This window comes from Halichoeres trimaculatus, unplaced genomic scaffold, assembly GCF_033239565.1.
Source record: "Halichoeres trimaculatus isolate MK-OKI-2021-1 unplaced genomic scaffold, fHalTri1.1 fHalTri1_scaffold_13, whole genome shotgun sequence".
NCBI lineage: Eukaryota > Metazoa > Chordata > Actinopteri > Labriformes > Labridae > Halichoeres > Halichoeres trimaculatus.
In genome coordinates this window covers 30717394-30744134 of record NW_027437191.1, presented here as the reverse complement: position 1 = coordinate 30744134, position 26741 = coordinate 30717394, and the positions used below count along the sequence as shown (strand labels likewise).

General features: G+C 41.6%; 1 protein-coding gene across 1 annotated transcript; it reads right to left on the bottom strand.

Moving 5' to 3' along the window:
* Positions 1-767: 767 nt before the first annotated feature.
* On the bottom strand, positions 768-26495 carry gareml (GRB2 associated, regulator of MAPK1-like). Its single transcript, XM_074685895.1, has 7 exons — positions 26209-26495; positions 19580-19720; positions 9483-9613; positions 9194-9359; positions 8035-8885; positions 3900-4069; positions 768-2100 (listed from the first exon to the last, which is right to left on the bottom strand). The coding sequence occupies exons 1-7, from the start codon at positions 26318-26320 to the stop codon at positions 1512-1514; spliced, it is 2160 nt and encodes a 719-aa protein (XP_074541996.1). The 5' UTR covers positions 26321-26495; the 3' UTR covers positions 768-1511.
* Between the last annotated feature and the right edge of the window lie 246 nt (positions 26496-26741).

The following is a 26741-nucleotide window of genomic DNA, read 5'->3' as shown; positions in this document are numbered from 1 at the left end:
AACCACTTTTTAGAACTATGGTGGCCCAAAAGTGCAAAAAATAAAATAAAAGAAAAAAAGAAAAGAAAAAGAAACCCTGAAACCAATAAAGTAATAGAGAGAAAAATTCATGTTTTTTTTATTTTTCCTTTTTTTTTTATAACTTTTTTTTTGCAGTGTTTTCTTTCTCTTTGAATTTTGCTTTTAAATTTTATGTTTTTATTTTGTCTTTTTTCTGTTGTATTTTTGTTTTTGGTTGTTTTTTGTTGCTCTTTTTGTTTTTTGTCATGTGATTTCTTTTTTGTTGTTTTGTTTTTTCTTTTTTGTCTTTGCATTTTTTGTTGTTGATTGTGTCTTCTTTTTTGTTGTCTTGTTTATATTTTGGTCACCTGATTTTTCTTTTTCTTCACTTTTCTTTTTTTGTCTTTTCTGTTTGGTTGTCATGTTTCCTGAATGTCACGTGTGTGGTTTTTTTTTTTTGCTGTTTTTTTTGCCATTTTTTTCTTCTTCTTGTTGTTTTGGTTGTTGTTTTTGTCTTCGTGACTTTTCTTTTTTTTTTCGTTGTCTTAATTTCTTTTTGTTGCCCGTCTTCTTTCTTTTTTCCCCCTTTTTTTGTGACATGTATTTTTTGTTGTATGTCATATTTTCTTTTTTGTTGTGCTCTCTTTTTGACGTGTTTATTAGTTTGTCTTCATGTTGCCTTTCTTGTTTGTGTGTGTGTGTGTGTGTGTGTGTATGTGTGTTTCACTTAAGGGCCACCGTAGCAGTTTTCTGGTATGTGCCAGCAGGAACGGCTGAACAAACACACGACTCAGTTTAATATCATTTATTACGATGCATGGCTAAATCGAGCATTTCTCAACACGTGGTCTGAGGTACATTTTGTGAACTCTATTTCTGAGGCAGTCAAAAAAAATACAGAACAACACGGCAACACATCCGTGTGTGCAACAACAGACAAAAGGACTTCATGTGTTACTCTCAGTGGGGATGTTAATAAAGAAATATCATCGCTCCAAAAATGTAATGTTTTCATTATCTATCTTTTTTTCAATCAGATATGGAGGCATTTTTTTCCTCAATTAAGATTTCTTGAGGGGACAAAGTTAAAAGGCTGCACAAATCCATTTAGAGCTTTACACTTTTAGCTGTTGTGAAGTGTAAGGATGATTTTTTTTCTTTTTGTTTTTTGTTTTTCTGTCACTGAAAAGGAATAAAAAATATCCAATAGGCTGAATTCACATGTACCCCTCTGCTGTCGCCATTTGTTAGTAAACCAGTCCCATTCTGCCATAACACAGTCAGTCAGTCCATTGAAAAAGGCCTGGAAGCCATTCAAGTGTCAGTTTTATAATTCTACCACAGGGTGGCGCAGTTTCCTTCAGCAGAGTGTCAGTTTGAGTCAGTGAGGCTCAGCAGCTGCTTGGTCACAGTGGAAGGCACATTCAGGGCGGCTCAGCAGCCAACAGGCACATTATGAGAACTCTGTGTGTGTGTGTGTGTGTGAGAGAGTGTGTGTGGGTGTCTGTGTGTTAGATCTTAGGCCTCCAGCCCTGTATGAACTGTGTGATCTTAGTGACATGGAGTCGGCTCAGGTGGAAGTCATGTGACAGGATGTCCTCGGTCAACTGCACCAGGAGGCTGCCGTCGATCCTCTCCCTCTGGAACACGCCCACCGCTGCCTCTGATAGGCCGATAAAGCGCAGGCAGGCCGAGACTTCCTCCAGTGACAGCGCAGACAGGTCAGCAGGCGGGCGCCAGGTGGGATCAGGGGGCGTGGACAGACCCTCGGTGACCCCTGCGGATGTCCCGCCGCCCTCTGCCCCTCTGGAGGACTCAGTGGTGGTGGGCTCAGGTGAGGGGCAGGGCGACTGGCGGTTGAAGGGGTTCAACGCTCCGAAGGGAGCGAAACGGCTCTGTGGAGGCGGTCTCAGTCGAGGACCTGAGGGGGTGAAGGAGTCGACCCATGGCTCCGCCCAGGTGGCCTGTGCGGGCTGAGGATTAGCTGTGCTGTCGGCAGGGATGGAGGAGACGGGCTCAGGGCTGGTTGGGTTGGGGGCGGGGCAGTCAGCCCAGGAGCACGGGTAACAGTAGAGGGAAGCATCTGGAGATGGCGAGCAGCTGGGGACAGCACAGGAGAGAGTGATATTAGTCTGTCCTTCAGAAGATCGTTGTTGTCCCAGTCACTTCCCTCAGAGTATAAAAAGCTCCCACTTAGAAACTAATTTCAGAGAAAACTAAATAAAGCACAACTGAAACAATGGGTCAATTAATTGATTAGTTGTTTATATAAAATCATTCGACGACAGGTTTTAAATCAATTCATTGTTTAAGTAGGTCTTTGGATAAAGTCCAGAAAAGATTTGGGTTTCAGGTTTCCCAGAACAACCACAGAATTCCTCTTCCACTTTGTTTGGATCTGAGTTTCACCTCCTTCAATTTCTCCCACCCAGAAAAATTGTTGCTTGAATTGTTGTACTGGTGTCATTTTATGCATCAAAGGGTTGAATTTAAATTTTATGGAGTGATTTAAGGAAGAAATTGTAATATAAAAATGTATACATAACGTACCGTATATCGTAATGTTGCTAGCCCCGTTGTGGCTGCCTGTTACAGCAGCTCTCTGGTCATGGACACCAAATTGGTTTTGTCTTCAGTGATATTTTTACTATTTTTGCTCCTGTGTTTGTCTGGAGATCCTACATGTAACCATGGCTGCATTGTTTACATGTGAAACCAGCTGTTAGCCGCCTTTAGCATGTCAATGCTAACTGGCGCAAGGCCTGATGTTTCCTACAAGGTGAGGAGAAGGAGATGAGGACGACGTGCTGATCCTCAGGTGTGAGCTAATAAGTGACGACATGGACCTGTCCTTCCATCCATCCATCGTTATTTGGAACGTAAGATCTATCTCCAATAAGATGGACGAGCTAGCCGTGCTAACCCAGCAACAGAGGGAATACCAGAAGGCAGAGTAGCATCATGCTATTCACAGACATGGCTAACAGAGCTAACATCAGACACCAACGTCACATTGGAAGAGCTTCACCTGCTGTGAGCAGACAGGATCCAGGAGACAGAGACTGAACAGACTGCTGAAGAAGCTCAGTCCTGGATCCTGTGGAGGTGGAGGCTGGCTGACTGGACAATGAGGGACAAGCTGTCAACATCTATTTTCTTATGGAGCTTTTTACACTTTCTATACACTTTCTTACTTTTGTTTTCTTGATTGCTGCTGTGACTCCTCCTGGATTTCCCCTCGGGGATAAACAAAGTATTTTCTATTCTATTCTATTCTATTCTATTCTATTCTATTCTATTCTATTCTATAAATTGTATCGTGATAAAGCTAAAAAAAATATTGTGATATTGGTTTGTTTGATACTGGTGACATTTAACAGTGACGTAGTGATGTGGCTCCGCTCGGCTCCTTGCCCCTCATGGTAGGTGGCGTGTAAGCCAGATGCTGATAGTCACGTCAGTTATTTAATAGCATGACACCACCCCAACAGAAGGGTCCCAAAAAGTGGGACGACCCGTCTCGGTTATCTGGGGATCAGTCCCGGGATTAGCCAGTAAAAACGCCACAAAATGTGTGCCGTGCCAAGACCAATTGAACTGAACCACTAGGTGGAAACGTGTCTAATGTGGATCCATTTACAATTGAAATAAACAGACTTTCTTATTTATTGCCAAGAAGCAATGTTGCAACAAAGAAATAATCTACCAAAAAACAAATCGCCTTATGTTTAAATAAGAAAGTTAGACCAGTGTTATTCAGAGCAAACTTTGATTTCAAACACTCAGAAATCCCCACTTTGCACGTTAGCGCCTGCTAGAGTAACACACCTGTAGTTCAGGTTCATTTGAGGTAACACAGACACCAGATTCTGACCTTTCCCCAAACTTTCCCACATTACCTGTCCTGAAGTCCAGAGGAGTAGAAGGACAGGTTTGGCCTGGGGGAGGTGGATGTTTTGGGGAAGCGCGGTGGGACCGGGGGGCTGGGGGCCGGACTGGAAATGGAGCCTCCTTTAGAGCAGCGGGGGGGAACCGGAGGGGCTATCAAGTAGCGACACTCTTCTCTCACCTACACACAAACACAAACACACAGGGCAAATGAATCCCTGAACGGCAAAAAGTCAACTCCTAGAAGAGTGTGTGTGAATGTGTGAGTGTGTGTGTTTGCTTGTCCCAATGTTCTACTTGGTAAATGTCAAACTTGGTGACCTTTACACCTCAAACAAACTGCCTCACACACAGTAGCTAGCTCACACACACACACAGACAGAAACACAGAGTGCTTTGGCAGGCTAAATATCAGGGATGAAGAACATGGTGTGCAGCAGGGTATAATCCAGCTGCATGGCAAACATCAACACCCACACGCCCTGGCTGCTGCGCTGCACGCCGCCGTCACTGTGACAGAGAGAAGTTTAATGAGACAAACAAGTGTGATAATTTTCCCCCTCACAAACAAAAACACATGGAAACTCGATCTCAAACACTGTGGCTATTCAGCTTTAAAAATAAGATCATTGTCATCACATTTTCAGATTCAGTAAACCGTTTCTTCTGGAGACACGAGGCAAGCTGGGATAATAACAAAGAAGAATAACAACCATCAGTTAAGCTAAGAGAGATTTATCATTTCAACAAGGCCAAAACTTAGCATTTTAACAAGTAATAATAAAATTTACCCCCATGCAGTGTGTGTTGATAGAAAAATCAGCTGTTTAGGACTCATGACATTTTCTGAACCCTGCAATCGAACCACAAAGGCTGCAGTTTGTTGAGCTTCATATTTTCAGATCAAACCTTGAGGGCTCACAAACACCACACAAACCAAAGCTTTCCACAGCGTTTAATCATCAGTTTGTCTTTGTAGTTGATCAGATAAAACCTGTAAGAGGAGTTCATTTACTCAGGAGCCCTAGACTTTCTGAGAGTTAATGTTTTTCCAGGATAAAGACTCTGTTTCCCATGAGTAATTGCACCAGCTGTCATGAGGGCATGAGTCTTGAGTCTTTGTATTAAAGTGAGTGAATGGAGATTAGATCTTATTTTTAACAATACAGGCGTTCCTCAAGTTAAAAACGAGTTCCGTTCCTACAGCGCATTGTACTTCCGCGTAAGTCGGATTTTTTACCCTAAATCTCTAAATAACTATCCAAATAAAAGTGTTATATTTAATATTTATGGGAAAACAGCAAAGAAAAATAAAATAGACATTTCAGTTAAAACAGACAATCTACACTATGACCCGACTCGAGACAAAGTGGACGATGCCGATCACCACGTAGCACTGCGTAGCTGTGTATTCACATGCACTCCGCGTCAAAAACTAGTATGCTTCGTGGGAGCTTACGAACAGGGCAGCGCAACTTCGAAACCTTCTCTATTTACTTACGTACATATATTTATTGGCATCGTCAAGTCAAAACGACATAAGTCGAGGACCTCCTCTACTTTCTTCGACTAAGACAGGGTACATAGTGATAAGGTAAGGCATTTATTAAAAGTTACGTAGCGCTTTTGTTTGAAATGTGACGACAAGCAAACTTTGTGCTGTAGTTTAGTAGCTGGCTGTATTTAGCGCTACTCACAGATAGGGATGGGTACCCTTCACATTTAAAATGATACAGTACTGATGCCCAGTACCTTATGTTCAGTATTGGTACTCACTGATACCAATTTTCTATACTTTTGTGTTAATCATGTGGTGATAGATATTAATTTGTTTAAAAACAAAATCAAAGTTTTTCAATTAAACAGATTTTTTTTCACAATATATAACCTTGCAATGCTGTGTTCATGTCCAGCATGGAAAATTGCCTACTCTTCCACTCCCTCACAGTCACAAGAATGCGTTTGGGTATCTAAACATGGTACCTTTTAAATTTACACGAATTGGCACTACTACAGACAATATTTAGTTGGTACCTATAAAAGTACCTAATTCAGTCGAAATCCCTACTCACAGCCCGGTGCTCTAAGATGTTTCCGTAACTTGTAGCAAATCCTGGTTATGTCCTACCACCGCTCAACTACCAACTCCAACCTCACCAAGCAGAGCTAACGTAACCTCACTCTTCATTTTATTGATAGACTCTCAAGTTTGAACAGACCACTGCAGAATAACTGCTGACTGTGGGTTAGAATCAACATTAGCACAAACAGATTAGCCCTTTAGCATTTAGCTCATGTTTTAGCCTTTAGCTTGTGCTCTATCTCTCTCCTGTTTATCTTTCTTCTTCACTTCTGTCCTTTTTCTGTCTGACAGTTAGGCTCCAGTGTCCACCATCACTACAAAATTAACAGAAATTGTCTTTAGCAGAGAAGTACACAAATGTCTCCTCTCACTGCTAAACTTTGTTGGACGGTGTGGTTTCGTCATAGGGAATTTGACATACTGTAAATCAGTCCTGATGAACTGACCTGGAAGCTGATAAATGGCATTTAGAAATAACCTTTATTGGCACTGATAATCTCATTTTAAGTTGTGGATTACGATGAGGCATTTATCTAGAAGAGAGACTTTTTCAAGACCACTTAAGCCCCATTTTCCACCAAGTAGTCCGGTTCAGATCAGTACGGTTTGGAACAGGTTGGCTCAGTTAAGCTTGGTCTTTTTTGTGTTTCCACAGCCAACTGTGCCCCCTCGTGGTAGGTGGCGTATAAGCTGGATGCCGACAGCCGCATGTAGTGTGACGCCATAGCAGTGTGACATGGTGGCTCTTTGTTTCAAAGATCAATTAAATTTTGTTTCAGAAAAGTCTGTGTGCCGCGAGGAGCAATACAGCTGCTGACGCACGGTATGTGACGATTCTTTCGACCAATCAACGGTCTGCAGTGTTGTAGCTCCACCTTCCGAGAGCAGATTGGTTCAGTCTGGCACCCATACGGAAGGGTCCCAAAAAGTGGGACGGCTCGTCTCGGTTATTTTGGGATCTGTCTTGGGATGAGTTAGTAGAAACGCCACAAAATGTGCGCCGTACCCAGAGGAACCAGACCGGACTGCTTGGTGGAAATGTGGCTTTAGAAACTCCTCACTGTCCCTTTAAACACTTCCTGTTGGGCTCAGGCTTGTTTTCCAGTGGTTTGCAGTTCGCCTCAAGCGGATTCTCTAAGAGCCTCTTTTTTAGCTCTTCAGCATGGATTTAATATTTTGAGACTGGGAGTTTCAGCTTTAGTAAAAACATTAATTTTGAGGGCTCACTACAACCACATCCTTTGACAAAGACCAAAGGCCTTTGCACACTGAGTCTGTCTTTTTTTTCGTCCTAAACCTACGCACGTAAAAAATATTTCTCATGTTATGTCAATCATATTTGCACACCTGATCCGAAACTTTCGTCTGTCTTTATTTTTTTTTTGGAACAGGTTCTATTTTTTGCATTTTTTCGCATCTGCCCAGCTCATTTCCAGGGTAGTTTGACTATTCAGAGACGCCATAGGCTACTTGCAACATCACATTTTTACATTTTCTGACATATTTTCTCTTCACATTTGGGCGATGTTTAGATGTTCATCCGAAAAAAAAATATATAAACTGACCTGAGTTGTAGATGATCAGATAAAACCTGTTAAAAGAGTTAAATTTAACAGTTTTTCATCAGTAGTAATAATTGATTAACGAGTTATCTGGGAACTCATCTCAGAAATGATGCAAAAATGAAAGACTCTGCTTTGTGGTTGTCCCGTATCATGTGATCAATAATTGTTTTATCAGTGATACACTCCACAGCTAAACTGATTTAGCTTAATAACATGTTACAGCACACATGTTCAAACATCCTTGGTGACGATGACATGTGAATTCATGGGCTCTGAGTGTATTACTGCTTTCCAGGAAGTCAGTGTTTCTCCATGTGTGTGTGTGTGTGTGTGTGTGTGAAAGTGGTCAGTGAGGTTTAAAAGCTGTAATGTATGAATAATTCAAACCAGGCATCCTGACTTTTAACAGCCGGATGCTGCTGCGGACAGATAAGAAGGAGGAAGGACGGATTGAAGGAGGAAAAGAAGGAAAGGAGGGTGAGGAGGAGGAGGACTCACAGCATCTGATTTTGGAGGTACGGGCGGCGGCGTGGACACTCTTGTTAACACGGTACCAAAAGAGCCGTCTAACGATGAAGACGAGTGGAAGGAGATGAGGTTGGGCTCCTTCCCCAGGCTCTCTGGGTTCTGATTGGTCCAGAGCTCCTCATAAGGGATCTCCTCACTGGTCCTCATTTCTGCCTCTGTCCACTCAGGAGTCACATACTCCCGCTCCTCACCTGGCCCCTCCTCGAACCGCTCCCCAAGAGAGTCCCTGCAGCGCTGTGATAGGCTGTCCGAAACCCCGCCTCCATACCCGCACATGGAGAGGTGCTGCAGCGCCGGCGCTAACGAGTCCTGACCCGACACACACACACGAGAGCGCCGCGGGCTCACGCACTCCTCAGTCATACACTCCAGCTCTGGTCGGGTTTCTCTCACGGCGCGGGAATAAGCATCCGGGTCAAAGGAGTGTCGCAGTAAGAGGCTCTCCAGCACCGCCGTGTGGACGGAGGCTTCAGCCACGTTGAAGCGGGGCATGCACCGCAGCAGCAGGAAGTGCGAGGGGGAGACTTCCTGTCGGCGGAGCACCATGCAGAGCACCACCGTCTTGCTGACGATGTTGAGCAGCTTGTAGCGGTGGCCCTCTCGGACGGCGTGGCGGTCGTAGAGGTTTCTGGGCGGTCGTGAAGGTACGGACACATTGACGGGGAGGCGAACCCTCTCGATGATGCTGCGTACCGTGTGCTCTCCTCCCAGCATGCCTTGCTCAAGAGGGGAGCGTGTGCAAAAGCGTCCACGACATCCAAAGGGGAGGCTGACGCTCTGGTTGGTGCGATGGTTCATGCAGACCAGGCAGGGGGTTTTACCTGGGGGGGCGGAGACAGAGAGGTCAGAGCTTCTGTCACTGTAGGCGGCCATCTTTGTTTTTCACAGAAAGCTCTTTAACCCTCCTCAGTAAAGATAAACTGCTCTCTCTGGTCTGATCTAAATCAAACTGGAAGGAAATCTCTGCTTTGGAGAGGAACCAGACTCATCAGCGAAATCAAATAAATACGAGCTTTCAGATTTGTCTGATTCCCGGGCTGAAATTCTTCTTATCGTTTTAAAAACAAACGTCTTTTTTCAAGTGGGCTGAACTCTTCATCCTTCACTCTGAATACTTGGCTTTACTTACTTCTCGGAGTCTTTCCCAAGCGTCTGAGGAGCGCGCTCAGTCCCGTCTTTTCCTTTGAGGGCGTGGCACAGAGAAGCTCCGCCTTCCCCATGAGTGACAGCTCATCTCCAGCCTGAAGAGTGAAGCTGTAGGGCTCACTGTCCTCGCTGAACTCTCCTGAAACCACCTGAAGCACACACACACTCAGTGTTTAGATAACATCAACAGGGCAGCTAACTGCAGTCTGTTTTCTAAAAAGCAACGTGTGTGTGCATGTGTGTGTGTGTGTGTGTGTTTTACTGAAACAAACTTTGACGCTGAAGGTGATCGTCTCCATGACAAAGACGCGGTCAGGGAAGACTCCAGCCACTTCCTCCACACTGGCAAAATACTGGACAGGGTCCCTGACGTCTCGGTCTTCATCCAACAACTTAAACTTTCCTGAGTGGACAGAGAAGAACGGAGAAGAAGGATTGAAAACAAGTGGTGAGGATGCAAATTGAGGGGGTGGGAGGCCCGAAAAGAAAGTGATAGTCAACAGAAGGAAATGATAAACAAAAAAAGGAAAAGCAACAAAGGGAATAAAGTTTTAAAAAAGGAGAGATGGAGAGTAAAGTGAAAGAAATGATGAAAAATAAGGTAACAAGGACAATAAATAATGACATAAAAAGGGGGAGGCAGAAAAAATAGGGATAAACATAAGGAACCATGAATTAAACAATGAAAGAGGCAAAGAAAAAAGTAAAGGAGAGAAACAAAAAGAAAGGAAAGGAAAGGAAAGGAAAAGAAGGGAAATGAAGGGAAAGAAAAGGGGTAAAGAATGAAAAGCGAGGGAAGGAGTGGAAAGGAAAAGGAAAGGGGCTACAAAAGGAAAAGGAAAGGAAAGGAAAGGAAAGGAAAGGAAAGGAAAGGACAGAAAAGGAAGGGAAGGAAAGGAAGGAAAGGAAAGGGAAGGAAAGAGGCTAAAGAAGGAAAGGAAAGGGGTAAAGAATGAAAAGCAAGGGAAGGAGAGGAAAGGAAAAGGAAAGGGGCTAAAGAAGGAAAGGAAAGGAAAGGAAAGGAAAGGAAGGGAAAGGAAAGGAAAGGAGAGGAACAGGAAAGGAAATGAAGGGAAAGGAAAGGGAAGGAAAGGCAAGGAAAGGAAAGGAAAGGAAAGGAAAGGAAAGGAAAGGAAAGGAAAGGAAAGGAAAGGAAAGGAAAGGAAAGGAAAGTGGTTAAGAATTAAAAGCAAGGAAAGGAAAGAAAAGGAAAGGAAAGGATTGAAGCAACAAAATTTAGGGAAAGGAAAGGAAGAGAAAAAGGAAGTAAGGAGAAAAACAAGCAAAAGTAGGGGAGGGAAGCAAGGGGAAAAGAGAAGACAGAAAAAGGAAAGGAGGAGAAAGGGAAAGGAAGGAAAGGGAAGAAGACTGGTAAGAAAAGGAAAGAAGAAAGGAGATGTGAGGAAAAAGGGGAAAAACAGGCAAAACGGGTTGAGAAAAGGGAAGTTTTCAAGGGAAGACTTTTGATACACACACACACACACACACACACACACACACACACACACACACACACACACACACACACACACACACACACACACACACACAAACCAAGCAATACACACATTTTGACCAAGGAGGACACAAAGACACCTCGGTGACCTATGACCTGGCACCAGCTCTAGGCCAATCAACAGCCGACCGGGTTGGCATGGCAACCAATAAAGGACCCCTTTTCTCACACAGAGCAGAGACACATCACCATGGTGACGGAGACACACACCACTCTCCCTTTTTCACCCTTTCTTTCCCTCCTCAGTTTGTAAATCTTTCACAGTCTGGTGTCGTGGTCCACTGACTCTGTTTGTGTTCCTCAAACTGTAAATGTTTTCACTGGATGCTGGAAAGAACCCTCCAGAACGCACAAAAGGCTCCAAATCAAATCACATGATCCTTTGATTCTTGTTTACCACTTTATGGGATTACATTTAACCACTATTACCCTCCAAGGACCCTCATTTCTCCCTCGGAGTCAGGGTGTTACTGTGTGTGTGTGTGTGTTTCAGACGGAGAGGAGAAAGTTTCTTTGTCTGCGAGGCCGAGCAGAATACCAAACTCCACCGTGCTCCTCGCCAACACCTCCCTTCCTTTCTCCTCCACCCCCCACCTCCCAATTCAAATAGAGCCCCAGGGATAAGGAGCTTCCAGCACACTGAACAATACCAGCAAGTGCTACTTTTCCACACAGCTCAGCAACACCCTTTCAAAATAAAAGCGTCAGACTCAGATGGAATAAACAGGGATGGAGATATGAGGAAAAATGTGAATAATATGATTTCATCACAGCTCCCAAATTATACATAAGGTTATCTCAAGACTCTTCACAAAAAGAGCGGGGACACGATACATTCATATTTATGTAAAATCTATGAAATAGCAGCCCCCTCCCCATCCACTGAAGAGCCTGGTCCTCCTGCTGCCCCCCTGAAAACTAATCAAAAACCAATCACTACTAGGCTTTAAATCCCCTCAAAACATTTAAATAAGGGATGATTTTTTTTTAACTATAAAGATAATCTTTGGCCCCTTAAATTCTTAGTTACACCCCTGCAAATGCAGCGAGTCTATGTGGCAAACCTCCTGCTCAGCGCTGCTGTGTAGGTTTGAATGAGGCGACAAATGACTTTAACATTTTTTTGAATTGGATGATATAAAAGTATCTCTAACATTAATGTGCAATAAAATAAACAAATGCAAAACAAGAATTTTATTAAGAAATAACTTTTGTTTACCAATGATTTATATTGCTTTTTTAAAATTTATTTTTATTTATTTAATTTATTTTTATTTTTTTTGTTAAGGCCAGAGGGAGCCACTACAAGGAGGCTAAAGAGCTGCTTGTGGCTCCAGTGTCCCAGGTTGAAGATCCCTGTCCTAGGGTCTCTTGGCAGTGGCGGAAAATTCAAGAGCATATATGAGATTCAAAAATGACCATCAAGAGCAAAAAGGAGATCCCTGTGCATGTCTGCTGAGAAGCTGCGCATGCTAAAGCCTAGCATCCGAAAAATCAGCATAGATTATTTTTGCACAGAGGTTCTTCTGCCCGCGAAGCTTTCTCCTGATCTGAGTTACAAGCCAATAATTAAGACATTTTTTTAGTTATTAGCAAAATATTTAAGTTGGTTTGCATGAGGAAACTAGTAAAATCAAATAACTCACATGAGGTGTTTCAAAGGTCATTGCCGTTCTTCTTGAATCTTCGAAGAGAATTTAATGTTTCACTGCCTTTTCTTGTTTACTTTCTCAGGCAAAAGGACCATAGCTAATCATATGAGACAAGGACCATAGCCAATCACATCAGGGGATACAATGACAACACCTGGGCCCACCCACTGACTGCCAAAAAAATTTGCTAGCAAGCAAGCAGAAGAAAGCTTCACGAGCAGAAGAGCCTCTGCATGCGAGCATTGTGAAAGCTCCAACGTAAGCAGAAACAATCTACTTGCAGGGATGCTAGACTTAGGCACGCACATGGTTCCTCAGCAGACATGTTCTCAGATCTCATTCATGTTTGTGCAGATCTCATATACACTAGCGCTGATCTCATATATGCTTGCGAAATTCTCATTAATGCTAGTGCAGGTCCCTTATATGCTAGGGCTGATCTCATTTATGCTAGTGCAGATCCTCTATTTGCTAGCCCTGATCTCGTTTATGCTAGCGCGGATCCCTATGCTTGCGCAGATCACATACATGCTAGTGCAGATCTCATAAATGCTAGTGCGGATCCTTTTTATGCTAGCACTGATCTCATATATGCTAGCGCTGATCTCATATATGCTAGGGCTGATAACATTTATGCTAGGGCGGATCCCATATATGGTAATGAGGATCTCGTAAATGCTAATGCAGATGCTGTATATGCTAGCCCTGATGTCGTATATGCTAGTGGGGATCCCATATATGTGCCAGCGCGGATCTTATTTATGCTAGTGCGGATCCCATATATGCTTGCGCAAATCTAATACATGCTAGCGCAGAACTCATAAATGCTAGTGCGGATCCCTTATATACTAGTGAGGATCCCATATATATACTAGCGCTGATCTCATTTATGCTCGTGTAGATCCCATTTATGCTAGCCCAGGTTGTACTAACGCTCACACGAATCTCATTTATGCTAGCAAGGATACCATAAATGCTAGCGCAGATCTTATATATGGTAGTGCAGATCTCATACATGCTAGCATAGATCCCATGCATGCTAGCTCTGATCTCATATATGCTAGTGCGGATCCCATATATGCTAGCACAGGTCGCATTTACGCTCTAATGGATCTCATTTATGCTTACGCAGAATCCCATACATGCTAGCGCGGATCTCATGCACACTAGTGCAGATCTTGAACATGCTTGCATGGATCTCATATAGTCTACACAGCTCTCAAACATGCTAGTGCTAATCCTATATATGCTAGGGTGGATCTCAAACGTGCTCAGGCTGTTTGTCAGGTATGTCTTATAATTGCTCTTGAATTTTATATTTGAATCTCATTTGTGCTCTTGAATTTTGGCAGCATAATGCCACCGTATTCTTCTTTGTATATTATCGTTGTCAATTATTACAGTATGAATATGTGCATCTATGTTAACTTAGCACATTAAGTAAGGCAGTTTGTGTTTGGTAGAGTATATCTTTCTTGTAAAAAGTTTTTTGGAAATAAATCTTATAACGTTGGAACATGTATTTGTGTGATGAGCAGCAGAGCTGAGTATGTGGTCCGCACCCATAATAAAATTCTCTCTTCTCCCAGTGCCAAACAGAAAACAGACCTATCCTGAGATTTATGCACAAAAGAGGATTATTTTGCAAAAAGAGAAATCAACAGGACTAAGACATAACAACATCTTAATAAGGTCTGATGACAAAGAGTTGAAGTCTCCCTGAAACAAATCTGAATCCCCCTGAGCCTCCTTAATCCCGTGGCATTAAGAGCCACAATCCAAGGATTGCTGTGGCGCCACTTGCTTCCCAGAAAGCCGTTCATTCATGGTTTGTGTCCTCTGTCTTTCAGTCATCCTCCCCCTGATGGAGAGAGGAGGAGACAGGCAGGAGGAGACACACAGAGAGGATGAGCAGGAGGGAGCATCCTGTTGTCCGTCCCCAGGGGGAAACCTATATTACTCTCCAGCAGAGCTTATTTAGACTTCCTGTATGAAGTCATCACACAGACGTTAGCTCATCACTGGTGATGGCCTCTGATTCAACAACAGCTCACCTGTCACGTGCTGCTATAAGTCTGCATATGTTTAAAGGGCTCTGCTGGTTTTAAGTGCCATAAATGGATCACAGCGGAGAAGGTTATGGGGTTGATGTGATGCTACAGAGGTCACTGCGTCTTTCTTCTCTTTCTACCTTTGCAGACGGAGCTTTACAGCTCAAACGACAGCTCATGGCAGTGTCTTTTTTTCTTCTTGTAAGGGAAATCTTGTTTGCCCCAGAGTTTATGATGTGCTGTATTTTTGTGTGAAAACACAAAGTTTACATCTGTTTTTTTGCTTAGACCTGATGTCAATAATGTCTAAAAATAACTTTTAGAAATGCTGTCGCAAAAAAAAAAAAAAAATTAAACAGCAAAGATCAGGACAGATTATTTTTCATTAGGACTCTGTTTTTAAAGAGGGGGTATCATGCTTCAAATATTTTCATTACAGGTTGCGTTAACATGCAGTGACTGTTCAGGTTAAGGTCAATATTTCTGCTCCGGCCACCTGCAACCTTTAGGCAGTATAGAAAATGAATGAATTTTAAAATGTTTGGAATTATTGGTCAGATTATTTTTCATTCGGACCCTCTTTTTAAAGAGGGGGTTTCATGCTGGCTGACGTGCTGAAATGGGAGTTGATAGGAGTGATTTTGTCTTATTTTCAGTAAAAAATTACTTTGTAGACTCAATATGAGCACATTCTCCAGACCAGTCCAGAAAAATGTCTTGATTTAAGTTACTTTAAGACAAAAATGAGGTCTGAATTGCTTGTAACAAGTTAAAAAAAATCTGTCATTGGACCAAGAGAAAAGTTTCAAGCAAATTTTTCTTATTCCATTGGTAGATTTTTTTTTTTACTTATTTCTTCTACCTCATTTTTGTCTTTTAATAACTTAAAACAAGACATTTTTCTTGCCTGACCAGTTGAATGTGGCTCATATCGAGAATAACAAGACAATTTTTACCTAAAACAAGACAAAAACATTTGATAAGATTTCAGTTTTTTGCAGTGCAACTGGACAAACGACACATCAGAGGACTTCAAACACCAAAGTCTGCCCAAAGGTCTGCCCATTTGACAGGTCTCCAGAGGGCTGACCAATCAGAGGGACGGGGGGGGAGCCATAAGGCTGATTTATGCTGATAAGTTGAATGTGGCTCATATCAAGTGTAATAAGACAATTTTCACTTAAAAGAAGAAAAAAACACTTGATAAGATTTCAGTTTTTTTACAGTGTACGCCCCTTCACGTGATCCCTTTTTTATGGGTCATGCACACTCGAAAATTTCTAACCTGCCAGACAGAGACGCTGGGACAACACAGCGGAAGAGAAGGATCTCCTAGTGGTGGAAGTGCAGAAATGCAGGCAAACGTATGACTCTTCACATAGAGCTCACTGTGATAACCAAGTGGTAAATAATTCTTAGCGTAATATTGTGGCCACTCTCGACAGAGAAGAGGAATTGGTTAAAAGAACCACCAAAAATCTCAGGGACAGATATTTCATGTTGTAAACAAAGGCAAACTTCTTCGACTCTTGTTTAGTACTCTAGTAGACGTACATTTGTGATACACCGCCACCTGCTGTTTGGGAATGGACACCATCGGACTCCGCGCTGGGTGTTATAAAGCATAAAAGCCCCACGCACCGATCTTGTGTGTCTGATTTCTGCGCAACGAGGGAATCAGAGGGAGAGTTTAAAGCCTAAAAAAAAAGAGCACAGTACCCTCTCTTTAAACCAGATTTCTTCAATGACATTCCCGTAAGCGTTCAGTGGGTTTCGCAATCACGCTGATTAAATCAACCAACCAGCACGTGAACAACTATTACACACAGTGACATCACCATCACTGTCACCATTATCCAATCAGATGAGCTTATTCAGGTCTTCCCTTTGTGATGCAAACACCAAAACCTGTAGAGGAAAAGTTGAGGAAACTAAAAGACTGTTACTCATCAGTTCTTCCCCGTATCTCATCCTTCTCTTTCTCTTCCTGCTCTTGCTTATCGTGGCCATTTTTATGATTTCAGCCACAACCGCTAATTAATGACACTGCTGGGTTGCTTTAACGAGCTTAAAGCTGTTTACTTCCTGCTGCTTCGTGCTAATAATTCCAGCATTAGCGGTCACGTGCTTCCGATGACAAACGCTAGTGACTACACTTTCAATGACCTCACCAAACCGCCTCCCATTCATAGATTCTTTCATTCTCCTGAAAGAGGAGCCGGAGAGGAGTCAGCGGAGTGAGGTGACATCAGAGCTCCATCAGTGGAGGAAACAATGAAGAGGAGGCATTAGGATCCAGTTTCACAGCCAGTGATGTGACTGGTCAGACAGTCGGCACAATGAGGCGGTGGTGATGGAGCCCCGGTGAGGTCATGGTGATCAGACTCATTCAGAGGGAGAAGTGGTGAATGGACAGGAGGAGTCAGGGAAGGTCGTGTTTATGCTGACATCACCGGCTAGTCAGAGGTGGATATAGCTTCTCTAGCCAAACAAGTTGATTTTTTAGGGCTACTACTGATATAAATTATTATTAAATCATGAGATCAGTATTTTTACATGGATGTTTATGTGGATTTTTTAAATTTTGCAGCCAACCCCCAGTGGACATGCAGGGAACTGCAGCTTTTCTCACTTTTGCATTAGCTTTGTCTTTAAACGTTGGTGTTTAAAAGTGAAAGTTGTTAATTAGCAAGTTCATATGCAAACAAAGGTCTACCTAAGGTCAAAGATTGGTTATAAAGTCACATGCAGAAAAGAGAATCAGACTTCTGGCTTCTCTTTTCCCTTAGTGTTTGTTTGTTGCATTGTACCAATTAAATAACATTATCTCGGCTCAGTCCGGTCTTGGTCTGACTAAGCTGTATACATACATTTTAACAGTCCGATCCATTGACCATAAAAAAAATGAACGTCATCTTGCTCGGCTCGAAGTGAGGTCTCCACAAAAACTGCTCCCCCTGGTGGCTGGCTGCAGTATAGGTCAAAAAATCCATCTCCCCATTCATTCCAGATGGGCTGTGGTCAAACTTTAAAAAATTAATACACCTCGTACAAATGTTTCTCACGTCTGATTGTTGTGGTGATTTGAAGATATAATTTAGCTGCCTTGTATTCAGGTCCTCTTTTTTCTGAAAAGTTCTGTTTCATTAGTTATTAGAGGTTAAAAACAAGACTTTATGTCACGTTTAACGATGATTGACAGCTGCTGTTCTTGTGTTTTTTTTTCAGGGATTGTAAAATATGTCAGGAGGTAGAGTCAAGAAGTGATAAGACTCTTGAAACAAAAAAAAATATTATTATTTTTGTCATCCAGATCCACTCAGATTGTTTCATGGCCTTTACTGCTACAATGGCGGCACCTGTGACGGGGAATTATGGCTTCAAAACTGTACAGTAGTAAATAGCGAGGCCACGCTGTCCACTCTATACACAGTCTATGGTCCAATCTCATGCTAAGTACAATATCTAAAGCCAAATGCAAACATACTGTCTGTCTTAACATTGTGATGGGAGTTTTTATCGGACAGGAATTATCCATGATGGGATTATCTAGAGAAAGAAAGGAATTATTAAACTGTCTATTATGCTACTTAGTTAATAGCGGAGTTATGTGAAAAGTTAAACTCTATAATTTATCTAAGGGTTTCGATGGTTAACTATCGAAAAAACTGGTACACTCATGTGAACCGAACACTCTGACTGAGAGCGAGCTGAGTGACACATGATAGCATCAACAACTTGAGATTATTGATATTTTGAGTAAAAGAAACTCCCAAAGTCTGAATCTACACTGTAACAACAAAGAAACCTAAGGAAGTGTTTACACTATTATTTGTGAAAAAAAATTCTTATTGGTCTTAATTTAGGGCATATTCACCTGACAAGTCTAGGAAAATTGCTTATTTTAAGGTATTAAAAGATTAAAATGATCCCTGGATTGCTTATAGAGAGTAAAATAAAAAATATATATGTCTGCCAGTGGAGTAAGTTTTTCTGAGAATGATGTGTTAGTACAGAAAGCTTAAAGAGGCTGGGAAGGGTTTCTAAGTGATCTTGCACAAGTCTCCCCTTTTCTGTGATTAATTTTGTAGTGATGGTGGACACTGGAGCCTAACTGTCAGACAGAGAAAGGACAGAAGAGCAGAAGAAAGATAAACAGGAGAGAGATAGAGCACAAGCTAAAGGCTAAAAGGGCTAAACTGTTTGTGCTAATGTCCATTCTAACCCACAGTCAGCAGTTACTCTGCAGTGGTCTGTTCAAACTTGAGAGTCTATCAATAAAATGAAGAGTGAGGTTACGTTAGCTCTGATTGGTAGATGACTGGCAGGACATAACCAGGATTCACTAACGTTACTCATTACAGACACGTCTTAGAGCACAGGTGCCGATAGCACTACATTTAGCCGGCTACTACAACATTTGCTTGACGTCACATTTCAGGCCGTAGTGCTACGTAACTGTACTGATAAATACCTTACCTTAGCGCATTGCAACTGGTAAAAAGTTGACTTGAACAAAGAAAATTTGTTCCAAAACAAACATCTTGCTACAAGTGACATCTTCACAACAGTGTGCGTGACACTTGGGGCCAGAAGGTGGCACTGCAGTTACTCTTAAAGAAACTCAGGAGCCATTTTTGTCTCTTAAAAGCTTGAAATGAGACATTTTTTGACTTCTCACATGACTCTTGTTAAGTCTAATAAGACTTTTTTTTCCCCCAAATATGACATGAACACTTGCATAGATTTCAATTTTACACAGTTATCCCCACCACTCCTTAAAGATCAATTCAGACACTTTATATTTGCTTGTCCCCGTTGTATTATACTTTTGTGATCCTGTTTCATCCGAGCCTTGCTGCATCCAATCATATAAACTTTGTTCACATGGGAATCAAGTGTTGAACTAAGTTTATTCCTGATGTCTGTTGAGTGTGTTTGTTTGGCTTCAAGAAGCTTCTTCCCCCAACAACAACAAACACAGAGAAAATGGAAACTGTTGCATTCCTTCTTTTCCCCAGAGAAAAAAATACATTTCAGGGCTAAACTGGTTTATGTAGAGTGATGATGAACTTTTGATTTACTGCTGGGACAATTTAATGTGAAGTGCTGTCTTTTGTGTGTGTGTGTGTGTGTGTGCGTGTGCTCACCCTGGTACTGCAGAGGGATATCTATCTTGGGCCCGATGACGTAGTGTCCCTCCTCTAAGCTGTGGGCGGTCACTGTGGTCCACTGACGGCAGGAGTGTAACAGCACCACATCCTCCTCTGACAGACCCTCCACACATTCACCTGCAAAACACACACACCAGAGAGTGTATCAAAAAGATGGACGACATGACACCTCTCCACAAGTGAGGCTAACGGCTAAAAGCTAACGGAGGCTAGATACTAAGTGGAGAAGCCTTTGTTTGCAATGACAGCTTCCAGAAGCTTCTTGTATGTTTGAACTAATGGCCCACACTGCTCAGGTGTGATTTTGGCCCATTCCTCTGCACAGATTGTCTTTTAAACTGGAATATTCTTTGGTGCCCTCTGGTGAACCCTTTTCTTTAGTTCTCTCCACAAAAAGTTCACATGGATTTAAGTCAGGTGATTGACCAGGCCATTCTAACAGATTGATTTTCTTTTTTTGAAACCATTTGAGAGTCAACTTTGCCGTGTGCTTTGGATCGTTGTCCTGCTGGAAGGTCCAGCCACGTCTCATCTTCATCATCCTGGTGGATGGCAGCAGATTCAGATCAAGAATTTCCCCATACGTGGCTCCATTCATTGCTCCGTCAGTTATATGAAGTTTGCCAACACCATGAGATGAGAAACAACCCCATGCCATGATGCTTCCACCTCCAAACTTCACTGTTGGTGTAGTGTTTTTGGCTGATGTGCAGAGCCATTTCTCCTCCAAACATGGTCTGTAGTATGACAGCCCAAAAGTTCAATTTTGGTCTCATCTGACCAGACAACATTCTCCCAGTATTCTACAGGCTTGTCAAGATGCTGTTTAGCAAACTTTAAACCAGCTTCAACATGCCTTTTCTTGAGGAATGGAGTCTTGTGGGCTGAGCGTCCATAGAGGGCATGGCAGTGGAGTGCATTGCCTATTGTTTTCTCTGTAACAATTGTACCTGCTGCCTCCAAGTCTTTCTGGAACACTTTCAGGGTGGTCCTTGGCTCGTTGAGTACTCTTCTGACTATCTTTCTGACTCCCTGGTCAGAAATCTTCAAGGAGCTCCTGTGCGTGTCCTGTTGATGGTAAGGTGGTGCTTCTTCCACTTGTGAATAATGGCCCCAACGGTGCTGACTGGACTATTCAGGAGCTTTGATATAAGTCTGTAACCAGTTCCATTCTGATGCTGAGCAACAATCAGGTTGTGAATGTCTTCAGAGAGCTCTTTGCCTTTACCCATCATGAGGTGTGTCATATTTAACTGCTTGGTGAAAAAAACACATTTTTTATGGGACCATCAGTTTGCTCTAGCCCAGCTGATGTTGGTTTGCACTAATTGGAAGTTCAAGTAATAATTACTGACAGATTTCAGGTGGTATGGTGCATTTTCTTGCCAAAGTATACAGCCTTTCCATGGTGTGTTCAATACTTTTTTCCTGTGTTATCGAACTTAATTCCACATAATCATTATTTATGGACCTGAACGTTGTGATTTCTTTTCATATGTGGATTATTTGAGTTAATACCAATGTCTGGTAGAAATTTTGTTTGAATTGCAGCTTTGGAAATAAATGTGATGTGAAAAAAGTTGACGCGTTGAATCCTTACTTTACCCACTGTAGGTTGAACAGCAATAAGTCTCACTTCATGTTTGCCCACACAAAAAGCACATCCCCACTTACAGTCAGGACTCAGTGAACTTAATTACTGTCCTCAGAAACACTTCATCACTCCCAGCCCACTCATCAAGACCCTTCAGTGCAACTAGCAACCCGCTATTACACAGCCCCCTCCATACACACACACACACTCACACACACACTGCTCTCCTGTTCAAACCAGAGCCATCATGTCGCACAAACAGCATTGATTTCTGCTGAAAGCTCAGCGGTACAACTCAATCAGAACACAAACACACAGCCCGATCTCTTCCTCTCGTTCACAGACTCACTCACAGATCACACAGCTGTTTTATGTTCCACTTGTGGATGAATGACTGTTACTAAAAGACTTTTTAAGTGATGGTCGCCTGAGGCTTTATACTGAACTCTATGAATGTGTGTCTCACATCAGCCTGGCCAATAAATGTTTTGCTGCAGGTCAGTTGACCCAATTGCAAAAGACATTTTTCCCTGTTATTGATCAGAAGCAAAATGAATGTGGATCATTGTTATTAAACCAAAATCTGAAATAAAGCAATGCTCTTCCCATAAAACAGCAACAATACTCACAGTCTTGCCTGTTAGAGGAAGTGTTCAGGAACTTCATGATTAAACTTTCAAAGCTCTGACATATGCCTGTTTGACTGAAATTTAAGTTGGTTACACAATTTTCTGGCTATTATACCCATGAAAAATTGAACAAATCTTCTCTGCCAATGCCAACAGCTTATTCTGCCGTTGACTCTTGTAAGATTCAAGATACAGGATCAAGGTGTTGTTCAGTGGTTTGATAATTAAAGTCTAACGAAATGGGAAATTTTGGCAATGTTTTCAGTTAAAAATAGGAGTCTTTGAGTTACAGAATATCAAACTAATCTCAGCTATGATCAAATACTTGGATGTACGGTAGAGCAGGTATAGGTATCTGGACAATACCGATCTCATTTCAAGGTACTGGGTACTCAAAGGCTGCCGATACCAGCAGCCAAAAAAATCTTACGTTGAGTAGGGATGCACCGATCTGACCCAGGTATCGGCCCCCAATACAGCCTCTTAAAGCTGGATCAGGTATCAGTGGGAAAGGATTGGTACAAACTTGACACTAAGGCTAGGATTTACACTACAAGGTGTAAAATTTGCAATTGAATAGTCATTTCTGTAAGCTCTGAAGCTCTGTTTTAACCAAACTGCTGTTGAACATTTAAACACTTATAGTTTAAATAAATATCAACTTCAGGAGTTCAATATATACTCATTTTTAGTCTTTTACTCAAAACATTACCAGTCTTATCCCACAGTAGAGCATGCAGGTTATTATTTAGTCCTCCTTGCCAGTAGTTGGCGCTACACTGCTGCTGTTTGACGCTACAGCAAGTGTGCATCAAGCAAGCGACAACCTCCGGTCTAAGAATGTGAGACAATGCGGAAGTACTAAAATCTGCTGTTACTCGAGTATCCGCTTGAGGCTGGCTCTGGAAATACAGGAAGTCACATACACACCAAGCCAAAAAAAGTTGTTTCCGAAGCAGAAATTAACCTATCTACAGCCTGGATCAAAAAACGTCTCCTGTGTGAATCGCTGATTTCACTAACGGCACACACTGCACTGGGGTTGAATATTTTTCAAACTCGCTCAGCTCAGGGTCACGTGCCAGACAGGTGCCTTATAGCTGTAGTCGAAGCCCCTGCCTCTACAAATATGGCTGCTATAGCCGATGTGCTCCATTTTCCGTTTCAGAAACAGTCTATGGCATCAAGTCCTATTTAGACAATATGAATAAACCAAGGAGAGTTAACAGTTAAGCTGTTTTATTTTGCACTACAGTTTATTAAAAAAATACTAAAACTCTGACAGTTGTTAACTTCATTTCGCACTTTTGCTAATTTATAAAAAACAAATTGGAAAACAAAGACAAAGAACTCGGATAATTTTGGACTTATTGGTTTCAGTGTTAAATAAAAGTACAAGTATTGGCCTGAGAAAAAGTGGTATTAAACATCCCTAATAAAAAGTGTACAGAACAGTATCAGGGATAATTTCAGCTGAAAACTGTTAATGCGTCAAAGCAAATCTTGCTGTCTTGCTTTTTGAGTCAGGCCACCATCATACACTGAGGTTTAAATGAGCACTGGATGCTAGCTCAGCTAATACCTCTGAGGCTAAGGCTAATACATTCATAAACATTAAAAAGTTGCCTTCATTTAGTCCTTCATCTTATGTGTTGTCCAAAGATCTAAAAATACAGCAGTGTTTTTTTTTAGCTGAGCATCTGCAGGCAGTGAGTCACATCAGAAAACAGAAAATAAACAATTAACCCCTGACCTGTTTATTTCACTGGAGCTATTTGGAAAGTGGAGTTTAAATGTCAAAGCAGAGATAGTAACTGGCATGTGTTTACAGATTAGCTCATAGTTTCATGTCCGCTGTAAAGAAGATTGCAAGACAGAAATACCACAGCTAGTGAAACAAATCATCTTTTAGGACAGTGAATTTGAAAGCAGTGATGGTCACAGTACAAAGCAAACTGAAAAATTTATGTGGTGTTGATGTTTTGACCCATTAACACTTGTTATGTTTTATGTCATTGCATAACAACTGTTGGCTTTTTCTCATAATTGTATTTCAATTTTCATATCTCTTAGAGTGCAAAATCAAAACAAACCTTCGTCTGATATTAAACTCTTCTCCCTGGCTATACTATTTCTACGTAAAAATTTAAGACTTCTTTAGCAAATTTGCTCCTACATAGTTCATTTAAAGGACTCTGTGATCAATGATGTAGCCACTGTGGTTAAATTTGATTTGTATGTGGTCAAATCCACATTATCCTATGCAAGATCAACCTAAAGACTAGACAGTGAGTACAGCTAAATATGTTAAATACATTCCACTTTGGTTAAATAATTAAAAGCGTCATGTGATTTTGGTTAACCTACATTGATGTATCGACATAAAGAAGAATTATTGCATGCTACACTTCTTCTGTGAGCTTAAGTGTTTAATTTGATATCATGCAGTCTGAGGCATTCATATTGTCGCCTATCAGGAAAGCCCCCATCACTGTGAATTACACCCCCACACTAACATACCACTGGCACACAGTCTGTTCCCACTGACAAAACACTGCTTTTGTTTGTTGTTGTTAATATTAAATAATGAGGGAAAATCGTAAGCAGTGTAATAACACTGGCATCAGCCTGTGGTAAATACCTAACCACTGGTTGATTGTGCAAGCAAACAGGCTTCTGTGGGCAAACTACGGTTAATAAACACCCAGGTGTGTCAAATGCACACGCGCGTCCTGACGTGAAGGTGCGTAATTATTTGGGAGAGTGGCACGGCTCGGCTCGGGAGCGCGCTTTAATGTGTCTGCGTTGGAAAAGTTGGAGGTTCCTTCCCCTCCTCACTGCTCGTTAGTATTCACCACATTTACCGACAGATTACAGCATTTACATATGAAAAGAATTGAGCAGCACTTCAGCAGCACAACAGACACTTTGTGGCTTTCCGGACTGGCCTCGCTGGACTGGAACAATTTTGGCCAGGACTCCCAGATACCGTTCCCAAAGTAAAGACACCAAATCTGGGGAAGCGGTGCATCATGTTGACAGTAAAACAAAAACACAAGACAGAGAAGTATGAAACGGCCGAATATGGTTCATAACAAGACGTGTTTGACAGTCACTGGGTTGTGTGTGAATAAAGAAAGTCGCTCAGGGTTTAAATGCAGCAGCGAGATCAATGTTGCGAGAATCAGAGAAAAGCGTAGCGGAAACTGTGCGATGTTGATCTCAAAATAAAAGCACCAATTATTGTGTCATTTTAAAAACAGCCTTATTTTCCCCTCAATAAATATATATTCACGTCTTCATATTTTTGTAGACTTCATTTCCAGTTATCAAAGTACACCAAAATAGAATAAGATGAAAATAAATGAATAAATAAATAAGTAAATAAGAAAAAAAGAAAGAATTAAGTTCTGTGATTTATTTATTGATTGGTAACATGATTATAAATCTCTGCTTTCTTGAATGATACACAGCTGCTAAAGTGCATCTTCAAAGCACTAGTTCATTAGCAAAATTAATTTCAGGTCAAGACTGTTTTTTGGTGATGTGATTTCTGACTTCTTCTGGACATAAAAAGTTTATCAAGGTTGTAGGAATAAAGCATTTGATTAAACAGCTTCATTAGAAACTGAGAATAGCCCTTTATCTCTAAGTGCAGATGGCAATTGTTAAGAAGCAGCAGTTTGGTGTCATGATAACACTTTTTGTCTCAGTTGACGGAGAAGCATAACTATACACAAACTTTTAATTTTATTTTTTCTTTGTTTATTATCTTCATTTATCATAATTATTTTATTTCATTTCATTTATTTATTTTTATTTTATTTCATATCTATTTATAATTATTTTTATTTTATTTATTTATTCATCTATTCATTATTTTATTTATTCATTTATCAATTTGAGGCGGGGTATGGGGGCGCTGGAAATTTTTTTAACCTATTTTGTATTTTCAAACTGTTACTTAAGTTTATCCCAGTTAAAAAAAAAAATACTTTAAATTGATATACTTGTAGATAAATGAGTTATTGAAAGGTCAACGTTTTATTTTGAAAGTCTCCCCCCGGAAGTGGTACGTATTCCCGAAGGCTCACACTTTTCTGTAGTAGTGAGATTTTTTTTCGTAAATTCCTACACTTGTTCTTTTAAGTCAGTTTATCTTAAGGGTCATAAACGTTTAAAACAAACATATCTTGACATAGTTGATTTTTTTTTCTTGCATCCTGATTGAAAATCCACATTTGACGTACTTTTTCCATCACTATTGTACTGGTTTTATGGACAGAAGAGCATCAAAGTAAGCTAGTGTTGTCAAAGTCATGTAAATAGAGCAAGAAGTTTTTCCCGCTCTTGCAGGAGCTCGAGGCACCTGTGTCTCTTACCGTGAGCGAGGCGGACCAGAGTGGGCAGACGGAACTTGCTGACCACCGCGTCCAACGGCAGCGCCAACGGGCTCCAAGTGATCTCCGACAGGCTCGCCGACAACTTCTCCATCCTCCCGGGTCATCACGGTACCGGAGATAACGGTGGTGATAGTCGTGAAGGTAATGACGGTGGTGTTAGCGGGGACAGTGACGACGAAGTGGGGGATGATGCTAGCGAGGGTGGTGGTATGATGGCAAAGAGTTTCGCCATGTTTGAATGTAGGGAAGAGGGAGCGTAGTCACAGTCGGTGCGCACGAGCGGTGGGAGGGAGCGCGAGCCCTTTCTCCCAGCCTCCCTGTCATTCAGTGTTATCCACCACCCCCACACGTACACAAGAACTAACAAGCAGAGCCAATTAAACTTTATACACAAGTCTTCTTTTAACTGTAGAATTAAAACACACGCCTAAAGACGTCTATATGTATTTCTAATCTTCTAAAACACTAGTAAAACAGTTATACTGCAGTTATCCAGGTAACACTACAACTCT